Source organism: Dermacentor variabilis, chromosome 11 (assembly GCF_050947875.1).
Source record: "Dermacentor variabilis isolate Ectoservices chromosome 11, ASM5094787v1, whole genome shotgun sequence".
NCBI classification, from domain to species: Eukaryota; Metazoa; Arthropoda; class Arachnida; order Ixodida; family Ixodidae; genus Dermacentor; species Dermacentor variabilis.
In genome coordinates, this window is record NC_134578.1 from 103,599,890 (window position 1) to 103,617,261 (window position 17,372).

Consider the following 17,372-nt stretch of genomic DNA (forward strand, 5'->3'; position numbering starts at 1 on the left):
TACCACAAAACACTGCGGTCAGTGACAACGCCCAGGTATGTATGGTGGGTCACATATGGAATCACATTGCCGTTGATAATAATCGGATACCGACACATAAGCTTTCATGTGAGCGCTATCGGAGCGCACTTATCTGTGGCCGGTTGCAGTCCTTGATACTGCAGGTACCGAGCCGCTAAAAGCTCACTGACACTAGGGCGACCCGACACCGATTTCGGTCTGCCGACTTTCGGTGAAAGCGTTTTTTACCTTCGTGTCGGCGCCTCTGTAGCACTGTACCGACGCCGAGACCTCCGCCGACGTCGGCAGATTGTTGGCGTCGGTACAGCGTGACAGAGGGGCGGACACGAAGGAAAAATCTGTCGCCCGCAATCGGCAGACGTAAATCGGTGTCGGGTCGGCCTAGTGTCAGTGAGCCTTAAGGAAACAGCTCGCTGCAATCTTGCACGAAGTTGCGGTCGCATGAGTCCGGACGCCCATATGCATATGTCGCCGGCGTGGGTACTGATGCGTACTGTATCAGGAAATATTTCCGCAAGGCCGAAAAGGGCAACATTAAAAAGGGCCGGGCTGAGCACTTCCCCTTGACGCATTTCGCGGACAACAACGTGCGCCTTCTCCTTTCACCGTCATTCCTGGACATGAAGACTGTGCGACCATCTAAGCAGTTTACAATCCACACGTATGGGGACGGCCGCCGATGCCCAAATTATTGAGGGCATCAAGAATGGGTTCGTGCAGCACATTGTCATATCACCTATGATATCTAGGAGAACTGCTGCTACAAGTGGGTGCCTCCTTTTTTCTTGTTCTATTGTGGATACGAGATCAGTACCCCCATCTATAGGAGCACGAGCACGTCTGCAAACCGAGTCCACTCATGCCAACAACAACAATAACAACCACTACGCGGCATATCGTATGCGCCGATTTCGGTGGAGGGACGAAGAAGAAGAAGCTGACGACGAACTGCAAGCGGATCCCGAAGTTCCAAGTCGTCGCGGCCGCCCTCGAGCCAAGTTGCGGGTGCGATGGCGACGCAGGCGACGCCACTCGCCCATCGGCGACGCTGTCCACGCTGGCTGCACGAACACTGGAGGCGCATCGTGCTCGTCGTGGTGCCGGCGCTTCTCACGCCCGTCTTCGTGTACCTGTCGCCCGTGAGTGTTTCCAGTGCCTGGTGCACAAGTGCACGCGTCACTCCTGACGCACGTAGCGCCAGAGGTGACGCTGTTTCCGCCGATACGCGCGCTATCTTACGTGGACTACGAAGGTTCTCCTTGAAGACTGAAGGCTGTCCGCAAAGACTAGCGATAAGAAGGCGAGATCGCTTTTGTGTATACTGTGTCACCGATGCACTGCCTCCGTCGTATACTTAACGCTAGAAATGTCCTGCGTCCTGTCCTTAACGCTAGAAATGTCCTGCGCAGGCTGCTGGACATTTCTTAGTCACGAAAGATAGCGCGAATGTACCGAGAAGGATGTGCGACAAAAGCGCACACATCTGCGCCTGTTTCGTGCGTCTTCGGGCTGTGCGTGTCGCGTTAGTTTTCGTTATCGTAGAATACAAACTAAGCCAGCAGACCGTCCTTCTAGGAGATTTCCTGTTGGGGTGTACCTTGAATGTGCTGGCCTAATGCATATTCCGTTCGAAGCATCGGATGCTTGCTATTTAGAACCGACTTTGTTAAAATTAGGCCGCGAGTCAGGAGCGTTCGCTTGTCCGCTGATATCTAACGGCGGTTGTACATTGTCTGGTTTATCACTTGCCATTCGGGATGTAGTGCGTTGACCAACTGGCGCTATCAATGCATATGCTACATGCCTCGTTAAAATCATTGTCTTTGATGAGGAGCAGCTTTATGGCGCGGTATAGCACGCCGTCGCGAATCACGGCTGTTATATACAGTGCACAGCTTTGCGTCTTTTCCCGGTCTGTTATCTTTTTGTGTGTTATAGGGCGCGTCACACACTAGAAGCTTCAGGCATTGTGATGTGGGACTAGCACAAGCACTAACCTTAGCTTGGTATCAAAGGAAAAGTTTGCGCGATTTAACATACCGGTGGCCCGTATATGTGACACACGACAAGCCTAAAACCCCTTAAACTTCGTAAAGTAGTGCCACGCTTCGAAGAATGCCGCCTCCTTCTCGCGCGCTCTGGCCGACGCCGCGTCGCTATTGGTCTAATAGCATCAAGTGGGCCCTCGCGCCCTGCATCAGCGCCATTTTTGCTCGAGAAGCGTCTACGGAGTGGCAAGGAGCGCATGCTGGCGTCGTTGCGACGCTCGAGCAGTGTAGGCGGCACCACGGTCGAGGAGGGAGCGTGAAGGAGAGGAGAAAGGAGGAGGAGTGAAGGTGGAGGAGGATAGTGTCGCTGCATTACGAAGTTTAGGGGGTTTTAGATAAGCCTACATGTAAAACAAGATGCTTCACGAACCAGTGCGAACGTTAACTACAGTAGAAGAATCGATATTTGGGCGAGATGGTACTGGGTCAACATCTTGAAGGGGCAGCGCAAGACGACGAAGACGAAAGGCAGGAAACGCGGTGTCCTGTATGTTTGCGGTCTTTTGTCTTTGTCGTCTTGCGCTGCCCTTCGAGACGTTAACTGCAGTTTCCTAGCTCAAGTAAAAAGACGCGCCCGCACAGTTGAATGAAGCTGACGAGATCAGACGGGAAGACTGAAAGAAATACCGTTCCAGCGCTTAACATTGCTTCGATACACGTGACACGTCTGTTTTTCTGTTTGAAAATGAGTTGCAACTGTTAAAAACGTCACTGGATTCGCTCTAGGCAACACTGATGTACGCATGCGCATTTGTTCATTCTCCCTGCCCCGCTGTAAGAATAAAATCAGTTGAAGTTCAGCGCTCAGTCTGTCTTTTCGTACTCTTCCTTCTCAAGTCTTTATTTTCCTTTTTTGGCGCAACAATGTATTCTTCAGATCCCAACCAACTCGCCCAGCAACTTCGATGCCAGTCGTGCGAGAACTATAAGGATTGCGGCAATCACTGAGGCTTCATGTGCGCCATTGTAAAGCAACAACTTTCTTCGACTCTCTACACGGCGTTCATCGCATGGTGTTCTAACATAGCTCGGAAGCAACATGGCGCGATGCAATGAAAGTAATAGATAGATTTAGCCCGATGCTTATTATTCGTTGCTTCCAGACAGCGGATGCACACAGTTCCGCAGCTCAAACACAAATGTGTGTGCGCGCAGCGATCACGCCAGCACCGAAAGCCAGAACGGTGCCGCGACTCCGGCAGAGCAGACTCAGCAGAACGTATCGACTTGGTTTCGTCGATTTTTTGCCTCCAGACGCACTGAACGTCACTCAATACGCCATTCTTCGCGTTTTTTTCGGAAGCTTCGAGCCGGGGCGGCCCTGACAGCGGCTGTCACCTGCGCCTGGGGATATGCAAATGCGAACTGTACGAGGTGGCCCATAAGTGCCCGGCACGTGCTTGTAAGGCGGACAGTCGTCGTCTCTTGTGGATGTGTCCAGGTGCTAAGAACGTTAGGCACAAGATGCTTAGGGAAGCCAAGGGGAAGCCGAATGTCCCTGAGCACTTAACCCGTTGCATAAAACGAAAGCCGAATTTCCCTGAGGACTTTACCCGTAGGTTAACGGACACCTAATGCGGGAATTCGGTGCTGGGGTGCCTGCACGAAACAGGGGTGCATGCATTAATTTGTCGACTCTTCGTAATTTTTTGTACATATGCCTTGCGGCGAGTTCCCCTATTAAAAAAAAGAAAAAGAAAAGGAAAAAAAGAAACGGAGGGCCTCTCCGAAGACCTCGTAACCACCGAACGCTGGCCGCGCATGCGACGACATTAACTTCACAGCATTGCGGCGCCAACGCGCGAATGCACTTGGTGTGCCGGTATAATTGCTATCGCAATAAGATGGAGAGCCGTACTCTTCGCCATTCCTCAGTAGCTAAATCAATTGATTTGTTTTACTGATTCTTGGGGTTTCGTGCACAAAGGGCCAGTTCTGGCCGAAGAGCGCCATAAACCGGCGCGCTACCATACGGCTCTATGATATTAAACAAGACAGATGATAACAGGATGATGGAGACGCGAAATGGTCATGGGTGGCCAAAGCAGAGCCAGCGTTTCCACAAGGAGATACGAGTTCGTCCGACTTGCGGAAACGTTGGCTCCGGCAACGTCGATTCGTCGACAGGTTTTAATTAGTACAACTAATATCCCTACGAAACGCAATGGCTGATTCGAAGCGACGTTCCGTGTATGCCGGCATGTATTTCCACGGCTGACTCGCACAACCTTACCACCCGTACTTCGCGCGAGCACTGTCCTTTTTTACTGCCTCCTAATTTTCATGAAAGGGAAAATTAGCAGTGTCGATTGTCCGTGCTGGTACCGGATCCAATTTGCCCTCGAGCTGCGAGAAGCCAGCCTGCTGGTTGGCTCAGATGGTGGAGCGACAGCCCCGGAAAGGCGTTAGTCACGGTTTTGATCCCTAGGACAAGGACAAATTTTCCTTGAACTGCGAAAATTTCTTCCTGAGAAACGCATTTTTGTTTCCCTTTGTAGCTTAGTGCTAGATTCGGGCAGACGATACTTTTCCTAATCGTGAGTCTTCGTTTATCTAGCGGGCCTTCCGCAGAACTGATCTGCCTTCGAAGTTTATATGTGCGTGTGCGACAGTCACTGGACACCTCGTTGCGATTGGTTCCTTATTTTGCGTGTTCTACTGCTTTCGTCCACCATGCCCGTCCTGTCTTCGGACCAAGCAGCAGCTCCGGTGCGTGTTCGAGATCTGCGTGCTCAACTGCTTTTTGCTGGTCAACGAGATTCCGGCCGCGATCAGTGCCCTGCTGCCAGTGTTCCTGGTGCCCATTCTGGGACCCATGTCCACCGAGGAAGTGTGCGCCATCTACTTTGGGGTGAGTGGAAACCGCCAGGACCACCCGACGAGACAAAGCATGTTGATACACCTGGAGGCGCATGTGACTTGGTGACCTGGTAATTTTGCTACGTGGCCGAATCGGTTGTATCCGTAGAAATAGCATCTTTGTGAGCGGCAAGCGCCACGGCGCATAAATTGTGAAAGCTAAGCAGGCACTTACCCAGGATTTTTCTTCAGGGGGGAAAGGGGGGCAACCCAAGGTAACTTATTTATGCAAATGAGGGGCGGGGTTGTACCTTTACTAGTACAGATGTGAATAACGCCCACCATTCGCCATAAAGGTGCGTAAACTCGCAAAAGATAAATGAAATAAGGCGTATCTCACAGGTACGCCTGTGACATACACCTCTCCTTTACTTGGCGAACAAGAAACCACGTCAGATGGACTCATGCAGAAAATAAGCGTAAAATAAAGATTACCATAGTAGAATACAACTTAAAGAAAGCAGTAGTTGGTAACGAAGGCACACGGACCGCGTGGGGTTGTGTTACTCCGCGAGACAATCACAGAAGCAAACAAAATCGTCGCCATGCGTCCTTTTCAAAATAGCGTCGTACTTGATACCTCCGGAGCGTCTGCTGTTCTTGAAGAGCCCTATCATCGGCGGAAGCAATGAGGTGTGCAACAGACATGTACAAAGTGTATGGAGTCTGAGCGTTTCACTCTTCAAAAGTCTGCGGTACAGTTCATTTCACTGCTGCACCCGTTTTACTCATGAAACTTCACTTCCGACTGAAGTGAAACATTACAATAAAGAGTTGCAGCGAAGCAAGCATTTTATTTAAGTTGAATAAAGAATTGGGCTTTCGCCATTCCACTATAATAGGCGAGGTGAAACGTATAACATTACGCGCTAATAATTTTATTTTTTGTAGTTACGGCCTTATTTGGGTAACAGGAAAAGTTTGAAGTACGAATTATTTGCAGCCTCGCGGAGGAACAGTGGCTGGCGGTTATGAGGGCGTGGGCGGGGCTTCACTGCAGATTTAAGTTGCATCCGACTATAGTCGCGTTTCTTGAATTAGCTCTGGAAGAATTACAGAGAAATATTTATTTGCGGAACAATCACAGTTCTTTCGGACCCCTAGTTTACTGATCCACCAAGTTAAGTGCCCAAACCGACTCATATTGTTATCAATCGTCACTAAGAGCGCATACATGGACGAGGGACAAAAAGGACGACGAAGACCTCGTCTATGTATGCGCTGTAAGTGACGATTGATACCATGGAATACCAACTAGCTCGTACCCAAACCTTGCTTCATCATATTGTTATTTGGGAAGTTGAGTAACGATGCATGACCGCCAGTCCCGCACAACCGCGTACAGGGTAGGACGCGGCGGTTCTAGAAGTACTGCGCCCACCGCGGATCCAAGGTTAGAAAAACACCTATACATAAGCACAGCAGAGAAGTGGCTACGTCAGGCGGCTCAACTGATGAGTGCAGAAGCGTCATTCAAAGTACACGGAAGTATTCTCACTTCCGGCGCCGTTTTCTCTAGTTGCTTTCTAAAGAAATAGATGTTGATCCATAAATATTTTCATAAACAATGGTTAAATTTGTTACTTTTCGCTTATCCTTCCTGTTTGGCTGTTGCCTTGGCTCTCTCCCTTAGCAGATCACTTAATTTCGCAACTCCTTGAGACTCCTGTTTCCACTTGCCAATTTTGCACGAAAAGTACTGTACAATTAGGGAAAACCAGACTAGGTAACGGGTGACAGTAATGTTGCCTATAGGTTTAAAGGTTATTGCATGGTTTGATGATGGACGCTGCCTCGCCTTATTTTCCACCTTATCTAACCCATATCGCGGGTGTACGGTTCCGAGGATCTGCCAGCGTCGCGGCGAGCCGTTGCTCGAGGAAATAATGAAGCGAAAGGAAAAGTTAAACGCAGCTGGTGTTTTCTCCCGCCGCAACTCGTTCCACACCCATACAGACCAGCTGACCAGGAACCGAATCCCTTTCCTGGTCCCTGGATCAGTTAAAACAAAGAAGGGTGCACTAACGAAGCAACAGCGATGTGCGTGGCCATTGAACAGATGGTGACAACTGAATGCATTTCGACTTAATCGCGCGGGCACCGAATCGATGAGAAAACTGGCCTTGACATCCCAGGAGATGCCGATAACTACCGCCATCCAAAAGGAGTGAGAAAGGCAGCAAAATGTGGACCGCCTAATAGCTGTCAAGTCTCAACTTTGATTTGGCGGAGCTTAAGGAATGTGTGTGAGGAGTGGTGGCGCGGGCGGGGCGTTGAAGGGGGGGGGGGGGTTGCCACTTAACTTCGAGGTGCCCCCCCCTCCCTTGGGTACGTGCCTGCAGGTAAGAGAAAATCTATTTGAGTCACGACCAAGCCGTGTTTTTTAATACGCAGTAGCTGTCGTTGCAGACTGTCTGCCTGTCACTTCGGTTTAATACATGTCCTTTAGCATGTCTCCTACTCAGGCAACGAAAAGTTATCTTTTCTACATGAGCTGTTCGTCAATGTTCGGCTCCTTTGCCTTTGTTTTTGCATAGCGAATGTTCTTGCACCTCAAGGAAGAAAGTGAAAAAAGAATAATAAATGTTCGCAACGCATATATACGAAAGTGCAGGCTTTAAGTTCATCATCAGCATCATTACCTGCTTGATCCATATTTAACCCATTTTCCGAGATCCTACGTATAGTAAGGACTAGCTTTACTACAATGTGCACAGTAAAACTGAAGCTGCCCTATTTAGGCGCTTCCTATAGGCACCACGGTGATTGCCATGGCACCAAATGCAGTCAGAATGCGTCACAAAGGTTCTCGCTCTCACTGTATACCACGATGCAGCAGCTCGGTGTCACTAGCGCATACAGTCGGTGCAAAAAAAAAAAAAACCGCAGGCAACCATGCGCTTCGCGTCTCAATAGCCGAGCATTCTATGTACTGGCCTACAGACCGCGCGTATCCTGTCTTTCCACCGTTCAATCTGGTGAGGCCACGTACGATGAGAAACGATTCGGAAGAATGGCCTAACCGGCTTCAGTCATGTTTCAGTAACGGTTCGTGCACCCAAAAACGCACGTCAGATCAGATTTGGTTCCACGTGGCATTTCGTCAACGCGAAACAGATATCAACGACGGAACATGGTAAATCAACGTAGCAGGCGGCAGCGCGTGGTGAGTCCGGCACGGCCGTCACATGCCATTACATTCGTGGCGCCGCCGCATGAAGGCGCCACTGGTTCACACTCGTCCCGCGCCTGGTGCCGATTCACTTCAGTTGTTTCTCATCACGACCTCACCAGATGGAACGGCGGAAAGGCTGGAAACGCGCTCTCCGAAGGCAACAGTGCGTACAGTGTTCGTCAATTGAGACCCAATACTCGAAGCGCATTGTCGCCGGCGCTTATTGCACTGACTGTATGCGCTGGGGACACCGAGTTGATTCATCGTGGTATACAGCGAGAGCGAGAACCTTTGTGACGCATTGTGACTGCATTTGGTCCCGCGGCAATCACCTAGACGTTACCTGCGGCGCAGAAAGGAAGGCGGTGGCAGTCGCGCACTCAGAATATTGCGTTTCAATCGCTGAGCACTCTACGTTTTCAACGCTGCTTTGCTATGGTCTAGTGGTTGCAACATTAATAAAGGAGACGTTCATACGCTAGTGCTTCGTGTCCCATGGGAATTGCCTATCTTCGCCTTCGCAGCTGTAACGGCTCCGGAGCTTTGACTACGAAGGCGAACACTCAGGTTTTTAATGGCCATTTTGCCGTCTTATCAGTGCATCAGTCTTGCTTTCAGGGTATATTTTTAGTCCTCGCGCTTTCAATTCTAGTTGCTTCCGGTACACCACTGTGTGCTGTGCATCGACGGCGAATGCAAACGCACCGGCGTCTCTCGTCGCGCTAAGCTGTGTGAAATCGAACGTCACTGAAGGTCGGGCTAATTTCTAAGACATTAAGAATGACGACGTATTGCAAATATAAATTTAATTGCGACGGACAGAGAACGGGGACGTACCGACACCTGTGACATCGGCGAAGCGACTCAAGAAACAACAAAAAAAGAAAGTAAGGGAGACCTACATCTCCTTTTTTTGTCCCTATTATTAGAGCGCAACTCTTGGGCACACGATCCTGCGTTGACCGCCGGCATAACCAAGCAAATGAACGCAGCGAAGGATAAAAGAGCGAACGCGGAGCGCTGCGGGGCATGAAAAACATCGATAGCGATAAGAGCGCGAGGAGGAAAGCGGAGGAGGAGGGTGCAGCGGAACCATGAGGCAGAGGCTTGGCGAAAGCATGAGAAGTGAAGCGTGCCGCCGCGCAAGACGGCCATTATGGCGACGATATTAGAGAGTTTTAGTATAGCGTAAAATCCTTGCGTTAGCGTTAGCGTGCGACGCAACGCTAACGCAAAGAAAGACTGCACTGCGCGGCACAAGGTAGTGTTTTAGAATAGCGGAACGGAGAAAAGCGTTAACGTTAACGCAAACAAATGCAGCGCCATCTAGATGTAAAAACACAAAGTACTGAAAAGCCAAATCCACACGAAATGTCGAGCTTATCCAATGCCGAATCCGAAAGTCTGTCCCTAAGTCAAACTTATCGAAAGCCACAGTCGCTGCGTTAATTACGTATGTAGGTGTTTGGTTTGAGCGTTGTTTTGTCGAGAGTCGCGAAACACACCCATTATTCTTGGCAAGCCGCGATCGAGTGTTCTGTGGGACCCATATTACGTGTCCTTTTTAAGTTGGGATGACATAGACGCCCTCATGCTTCGGGAACGAGAGCGACCGCGCAGGTTCTACGTGTCCTCAAGATCCTCTCATCATCGAAGCTATTAAGTTTCGCCCGGCAATTTCGCTTCGAGAAAGCGGATTTCCCACTTTTTCCCAATTTTTCGCAACGGACGCCCACCTTGACGTCCGTCCGAATGGGTTCAAGGCGAAAACCTCCTTCACGAGGTTCATGTCGTCGTCGTTGGTAAAACGCACACTCATTGTGACCACAGCACCGACCACACTACTGTGTTTTGCCGCGTAAAACGTGACATGCATCGGCTTGACATGCGGCTGTACAACAAGCGAACGAGCGAAATACACTTGGGCGCCATCTCGAGGCGGATACACCAAACACATTTAGCAAACCCATAGAGTTGTTCTACTAACTCTATGAGCAAACCCGCTAGTTAAGCCTACTGCTCGGCTAATCGAGGACGTATATCGCAAACAACGCCCATTTGTCACTTGTGCGCCGCTGCCGAAGCATGATCACACAAATCTAAGGCGAACACGAGCATTATTGGGGAAGGATAGAGCCTAGCAGTGCAGGCAGACGACTCGATAGATCCGAAGCGGGCTGCTCTCACTTCGACTAGCGCCGCCATCTTGCCGTACGTAAGGCTCCCCTTGCGTGCGTTAGCGTTCAACGCTAAATCCTGAAAATAGCGTACGTACGTAAGAGCTCCAGCAGCGTTTACGTATAGCGCATGCGCAGTGTGGTGCACGCAACGCTAACGCTAACTCTTTGCGTTTGCTGCTTTACGCTATACTAAAACTCTCTACTGTTACGTAGGAAGACGCAGACGAAAAGCTATGTACAAGTATATTTACAGGAAAATACGCTGCGCTTGGCCAAGAGGCAACAGCCCGCGCTAGCTTCTAATCGTCGTCGTCGTCTTCACACTGCTCGCCTTTTCGTGATCGCACATATTAGACAGTTTTAGTTACACGTACGTAGGGACTTCACGTACGCAAACGTGAGAAGCCTACGTGCCTTACGTGCACGCCATCTGAAACGCTTTTAGTTACACGTATGCGACGCGCGCCAAGAGAGACCACGTAGCTCCATCTATCGGGAAATGTGAACACGGCGGTAGCTAATTCAATCCTGTCGCCGTGTTTCGATGCAAGCCGTCTGCGCGCGCACGGCCCGCTATCGCTTGTTCGTGATCTCGCGAAACTCCCGCGCGAAGCTGTTTACGTGGGCAAGAAACGCACGCGAAGAATTGAATCTCACGTACTTCCGTGAGACCAGAGCGCGGCCGCTACGTTCTACGCATGCGCACTGGTTACACGTAGAAGCTCTACGTACGCAAGAAACGCACGCAAAGAATTGAATCTCACGTACGTCCGTGAGACCGGCGCGCGGCCGCTACGTTCTACGCATGCGCACTGGTTACACGTAGAAGCTCTACGTGCGCAAAGCCTCTACGTACTATCGCGCTCAGTATGAGCTACGCCGCGCGAGCGCGTGGCCGTGCGCTCGGTATGGTTGTACAGTGGCCCCGATAGTGGCGTGTTTTCGAGCTATCTGGAGAGGGCTGTTCCAGCAAGCTCGCATCACCTCCACTTGCTTGCTTTCCGCTTCACCCTCGTTTAGGCTGGTTTTGATATCTGTTTCGAAAATGATAACTGTAGCCGAAGGTCGACGCCCAAACTTCGTAATCGGGCCCGCGTCGGTCCGCACAGTGGGTGTTATCTGGTGTGTCAGATTAACAAAAAGGAATACGTTCGTCAGCTCGCAAAATGTCCCGGGTGTCCAACAGTGATCGACTTCTTAATTCATCTCAGGTTTTAGCATTTACAGCATGCAAGCTGTCTTAGTGCGAACCAAATTTTTTTTTATTCGGGCTGAATATATCTTTGACTGATCATACGACTCTTTCATGTCAGTGCACGTTAAAGAACCCCAGGTGGTCGAAATTTCCAGAGCTCTCGACTACGGCATCTCTCAGCCTGAGTCGCTTTGGGACGTTAAGCCCCATAAACCAAACCAAACCACACGACTGCTCGGAATGGCAATTAAGTACCCTAGACAAAAAGAACCTGCACATGACCTTGCGTTTATGTATCTAGGAAAAGTATCCTCTGGATGAGCTGATTGGAAATTAGTGTATTCTGGTAATACCGGTAATGATCGGCGAAATCGGGGTTTGGGGCCTTAGTGAGAGTGCACTGTAAAATTTCGGAACCATTTAATGCATCTTAAGAAGGGGTGGTGTGTTCTGGAGCCATCACGCACTGTGGGAAGTTTATGAAGATGACGCATGGCCCCAGGAGTTGCGGCAAATGAGCAAAGTAGGGTGCTCCGGCCAAATGTGAAATGTTGCTATAGTACGGAGAACGGCGGTGGCAGCAATGGCAACGCGTTGCCGCATTAGCACCAGGGCTATGCTAACACTCTGTCAAAAACAATGCATGGCCCACGTCGTGGCTGCTTCCACTTTTACGCTGGACGCTGAGGCGCATTATCAGTGCTAAAATCATGTTTAAACGCACAGCCCTTCTTGGACGAAGAAAGCGCTGTCTTTGATAACCTTCGCACGCCACGTCTGGTCGGTGGTAAAAGTGCTACATGATCTTGCAGTTTCTGCTTCAGCGAAATCAAAGTGAACAAGAAACAGATAAGGTGTCCTTCAGATACACGGGGACGAGGGGTTCCAGCGCGCTTGCTGGAACAGCTACACCCTCTCCAGATAGCTCGAAAACACGGCACAATCGGCGCCACTGTACAACCTTGCAGAGCGCTCGGCCACGCTCTCGCGTGGTGTAGCTCATACTGAGCGCGATAGTACGTGTAACTAAAACTGTCTATTGTTCCGTAGCAATATGGCTCCGGAGCAGTGCGCTGTCGTCTGTTCACCGATGGCATGCGCACAGCGCGTCAACCGATACCTTAAATGGAAGCAAGGCGCTGCATGAGCGGAGGGCTCTCTGCGGCGGCTGCTGTGAATGGCGCCCACGCGTTACCCACGCTCTGACTCTCGCGATCTCTCGATTAGCGAGGCACTCACGCCACACTTCGCTCCGTTTGCAATGGGCCACATGAGACAGATTGTCCGCGCCAGCCAATATATTGCCAAATCAAATCGCGTATAGATTTCGCATCAGAGACTATCGTAATCGACGGCGAATTCTTTACTCAAGAAAGGAACGGCACAGTCTGGACCGAACCCGAAGGCAGTAGAATGTCTCGCAGCACCTTCGTAGCGTTCAGATACGGGAAATGACTGGGCAATGAGAGCCGACCCCTAAGGTAGGGGTGCCGTTTAACACAGTGTCCCAAAGCGTTACCTACCACGAGGCGAGAATGGGACAAACTGACACGCTCCCGATCGTGACGCAAGGAAGAAAGTCATTAAGTCTAGTGTCAGAATGGAAGCTACAGCGTACACTAGGGCTCTAGCTCGTGCTATGTGGGTCCTGTCAAAGAAGTGTAAGTACAGAGCCTTTATGACGAAGTTCTTGGGGCGTCTGAAATACTTCATTATACCGATCACTTCGTTGTAAACGTCGCTCAATGTGCAGCTCACACAAGAACAGGGACAGGGAAATTCCTTCGTTAAACAAGTCATTCCGTTCTATAAAGAGGTGCTCGACTGTAGTTGATGTCGGCATGAGAGAAGCATGCGTGCGGTTTGAACGTCGCGCTGCTGTGTGTGCTGCGTCAGGGGGGTTCGATCCCAATGTTCACCAGTGGGTGGACAGTGGGGCTAGTTTCAGTATTGTCAATAAAGCATCGCCATGACACTGCTAGCCGAACGAAAATTCGATAACTCTTGCATATGTCGCTTTATCTTTTCAACCCACACATCATTAAAGTGACGCAATTATGCGTAGAAATAAAGTTTGTTTGTGGCCTTTTTTTTTTTCGCCGTCTTATTTTATTTTCATTTAGTCGCTTCATTTGCTGCGCCAGCTTTCGCTTTCGTCGCTTCAGCTGTCATTGGGTTAGTCTGCTCCTCTCGATTTCTATGCACATGCGCGTTTTTTCGTATGCTCTGCAGTTAACAATTTTATTTGTGGCCGCGAGCATTGTGGCAATGTCGGAAAAAACTGGGGAAAGGGCACAAGGCGTGCCGCGGTTGACTTCTGCAAGAGTTCCACCGCCTGGGGCTCCCATGTTCACGACAGGAAGATATCCTCTTCCCCACTCGTAATCAGCTACCAGCCTTCCTAAGTGTCGTCGAGTACCTCGACTCGTCGGGGCTCTCGGCGAGACTACAGGACATTTCTACAAAGACGGATGGCCTAACGGCCATCCCACCACCTCGGGCTTCCTGATCGACCACTACTTTGCTTCCATCTCTACGTCCCTCTACCTTTCTCCCTCCTACCCTCTCTCTATTTTAACCCCATCCCCTCCACCCTGCTGGCACTGAGTCGTGCTCCCGCATGGGTTGCAGAAAATAGCGCTTGCCTTTTCTCCTTCCCCACAAGAACCACTTCACTGGCAACTCGGGGAGGAACACAAGGGCAAATGAATGTCTTTTTTGGTTTGGTACGCACATGGGCCGACTGATGCTAGCTGACGTACAGACATAAATCGCTCTGTTTTTCTCCTGGAGTGTTCATTTCACCCCGAATTCGGCCTGCCAAACAAGTAATTGACGCTTGCAACATCAGCTCCGCCTTGGCGACGCATACTGCCATTGGAGCCAAAGAATGCACGCGCAAGCCTACATGTTATCGCTCATATCCACCACGGTCACTCTGGCAATCTTGAAGGTTTTCTGAGAAATACTTGGCCATTGTATCATTAGCGAGAGAATCACAACAGTCATCATGCGCCACTTCGATAGCAGCGATAGCCTTTTAGCGCAATATCTAGCATGCAAAGTCCTTAAAGAGCACAAACGCGATGTTCACATATTGGGCAATAACGCGCCTTTTGTGAGTCGAAAAACAAAGACCACAACATCGACGCCGACCCTCATTTGCAAGAAAAATCGCACTACGTGAACGAGTGGGTGTGATGTTGTTGTGATACATAGAGCACGTTCTGCGTTAATACTAACCGACTCGCAGTCGGCATGTCGCCTTTTCATGGCAGGCACCCTGCCCAAACTCACCATCAAAATCCTAGGAAGAAATCTCACGGAACACCGCTCTATTACGTGGTGTCCGGCGCACGCCGGAGTGAGGGGTAACGAGAGGGCGGACCGCCTCGCTCGAGAATATAGCATCCGAGCGACGGAACGCACTCTCGTAGAATCTCAGATCACAGCAAAAGATATCTTGGAGGCACAGAGACGAGGGAGGCAACGGTATAGCTTTCCAGACACATCCTTGGACTCAGCGCAAATGCAGGACTGGCGCCGACTACAAACCCGTACATACCCACACCTACTCCTACTACACCACATACACCCCACCCGGTATCCCAACACTTGCCCTTGGTGCGGAGGGCGGCCATCTCTTGACCATATCACATGGTCGTGCCAGAGTCGGCCACAGGAAATCCAATCACCCCTTATGGGGCAAAACTCCAACAGTAGGCAGTGGGAGGTGTGGCTATCCAGCACGGTGCGGGAGGACCAATTGGCCCTTCTCGACCAAGCCCGGCGTGCCGCGATCGCCAGTGGGGCCCTGGACCGAGGGACCCACCCACTGGACCTGAATGTGATTTTTTTTTAAATAAAGGTTTCTACTGCTACTACTACATGCAGTGACCCAAAAAAGGTTCATTGATGATCGGCAGAAGCCCGTTGGTTCCTGGGCACGTAGGGGCACGCAGCCAGCGGCCCCATCATATATACATAACGAATCGTATGGATTTTCTACGTTTTTCAAACATCGTCGGTGATTTTTTTGTGCTCCTCCCCTATTTACGTGATTGTGTGCGCGACAATGTTAACGTGCACAGGGAATAACATAGGAAATATAAATGCTGGAGCTGCACGTCTTAGCTTACCCCGGTGAGCTCTGTTGTCGGGATGCTTTTGTATCGCAATTCGTACTAGTTTTCTACTTCGTATAGCACGTGGTGGCATAAATGTGGCCCGCCTCGTACAAGTGGCGACCTTTCTCAAAAGCAGACACACGAAAATTCGTTTTCCGGTATGTCGGGCCTTAAACCCTGCCACTGGCTATGTGCTCCAGGAGCCAACGGGCGTCCGTTGCTCCTCAATGAACCTGTTTTGACGTCAACTTGGGTCACTGCAAGTATCACATCATCATCACACCTACTCGGTGACGTTCACGTAATGCGATTTTTCTTGCGAATGAGGGTCGGCGTCGACGTTGGGTTTCTTTTTCGGCTCTCAAAAGGCGCGTTCTTGCCAAATATAACCTTCAACATCGCATTTGTGTTCTTTAAGGCTTTGCGGGGGAGATATTGAGCTAAAAGTCTTTCGCTCTACTGAGGCGGTGCACGAAGACTTTTGTGATTTTCTCGTTAATCATACAGCACCGAAGTATTTGTCAGAAGACTGCAAAGATTATCACAGTGACTGCAGTGGTTACGAGCGATAACACGTAGGCTTGTGCGTGTACTACTTTCATCCAATAACAGTCCACACGCGGCGACGTCAGCGGGTATACCGCCAGGTAAACGGGAATTACGCCACAAGAGCGAATTTCCCCACTGGTGCATGGTAGGCGGAACTGCAGTTGAAGAAATGCAAAGAAAAAAATAAAGTGGCAGTTCCATCCGGAAGGCGAAGCACCAATTGCGATAGCAAATTAGTGAATAGTTATACGAAGTAAGGATAGAAGTTTTATCGGCCATGTAAACTTACAAACATTCGCTTACGAACTAAATTAGCAATGGTATAATGTGTAAAGGCGACTGAACGAGGACGCAAAAAGAAGCAGACACAAGAGCGCTGTCTCTAGTCGATCCTGCCTCGTCGATTACTCCGTTTCGCCGATAAAGTAAGTGGATACCATACGAAGTAAGTCGGCCCCTTTCTGAGAACTGTTTCCCCGAAATGTCCTTTGTATGGAGACTTCGCGTTATCGAGCTATCTGCCACAGAAACCTTTAAAAAATTTTGAAAGTGTTCGCTGAAACACCCTGTATATATACCCAATACTGGATATATTACACAAGGTTAACCGTTGCCGCCCGGAAATAGGAAGTTAAGAGGAGTGCGTAGAAGACAGGAAAGATGAAAAAGCGGGTGAGAAAGCAGAAAAGATTCAAGAGGGCAGAAAAAGGCAACTGCCGATTTCCTCCAAGTACGTCAGTCTGGAGGTGCCGTCTACGTGAACTAGGGGCCGAAGAGGTGTCTTGCCTCCTCCGGGGGGCCTTCAAGGTCCGAACACTCGGCATCGACTGAACCCCCAGGATTCCCCTTTCCCTAGACACGGCTAAGCCGCTCACGGCTGCATGCGGGAGGGTCCAACCCTCATGTGCTAGGGTACGTGGCTGCAGTGCTGATCTGGCGCTCTTTGGCCATGTCTGGCCCTTGCGACAATAAAAACCATACATTCATTCATTGTAGTGCCGATCGCTCCGTAGCAATGTACTAAAAGAGGCCTCGGGCTTAAAGCCCTCGGGCTTGGGCAAGTGACATAGTCCGCGGGTAGCATACGCTGCTATGAGCATCTCTGCGAAGTTTGGCTGTTTTACGCGTTGCGGTGGAGCTCGCCAGCGGATCGCGAAGTCACCTTTCTCTCACGCGCTTTCATTTCAACAGCAGGCCCTATGCTCACTCTCTTCTGGA

The 17,372-nt window shown here is 50.2% G+C and overlaps 1 protein-coding gene across 1 annotated transcript in view; it reads left to right on the top strand.

The window, feature by feature from the left end:
* The first annotated feature begins 971 nt into the window (after positions 1 to 971).
* LOC142563405 (solute carrier family 13 member 1-like) overlaps positions 972 to 17,372 on the top strand; it is a 52,612-nt gene continuing 36,211 nt past the window's right edge. Inside the window, exons 1-2 of the mRNA XM_075673958.1 lie at positions 972 to 1,160; positions 4,771 to 4,920. Of these exons, the coding sequence (XP_075530073.1) occupies positions 1,032 to 1,160; positions 4,771 to 4,920 (279 nt within the window). The 5' untranslated portion in view covers positions 972 to 1,031. The remainder of the gene's footprint in view (positions 1,161 to 4,770; positions 4,921 to 17,372) is intronic.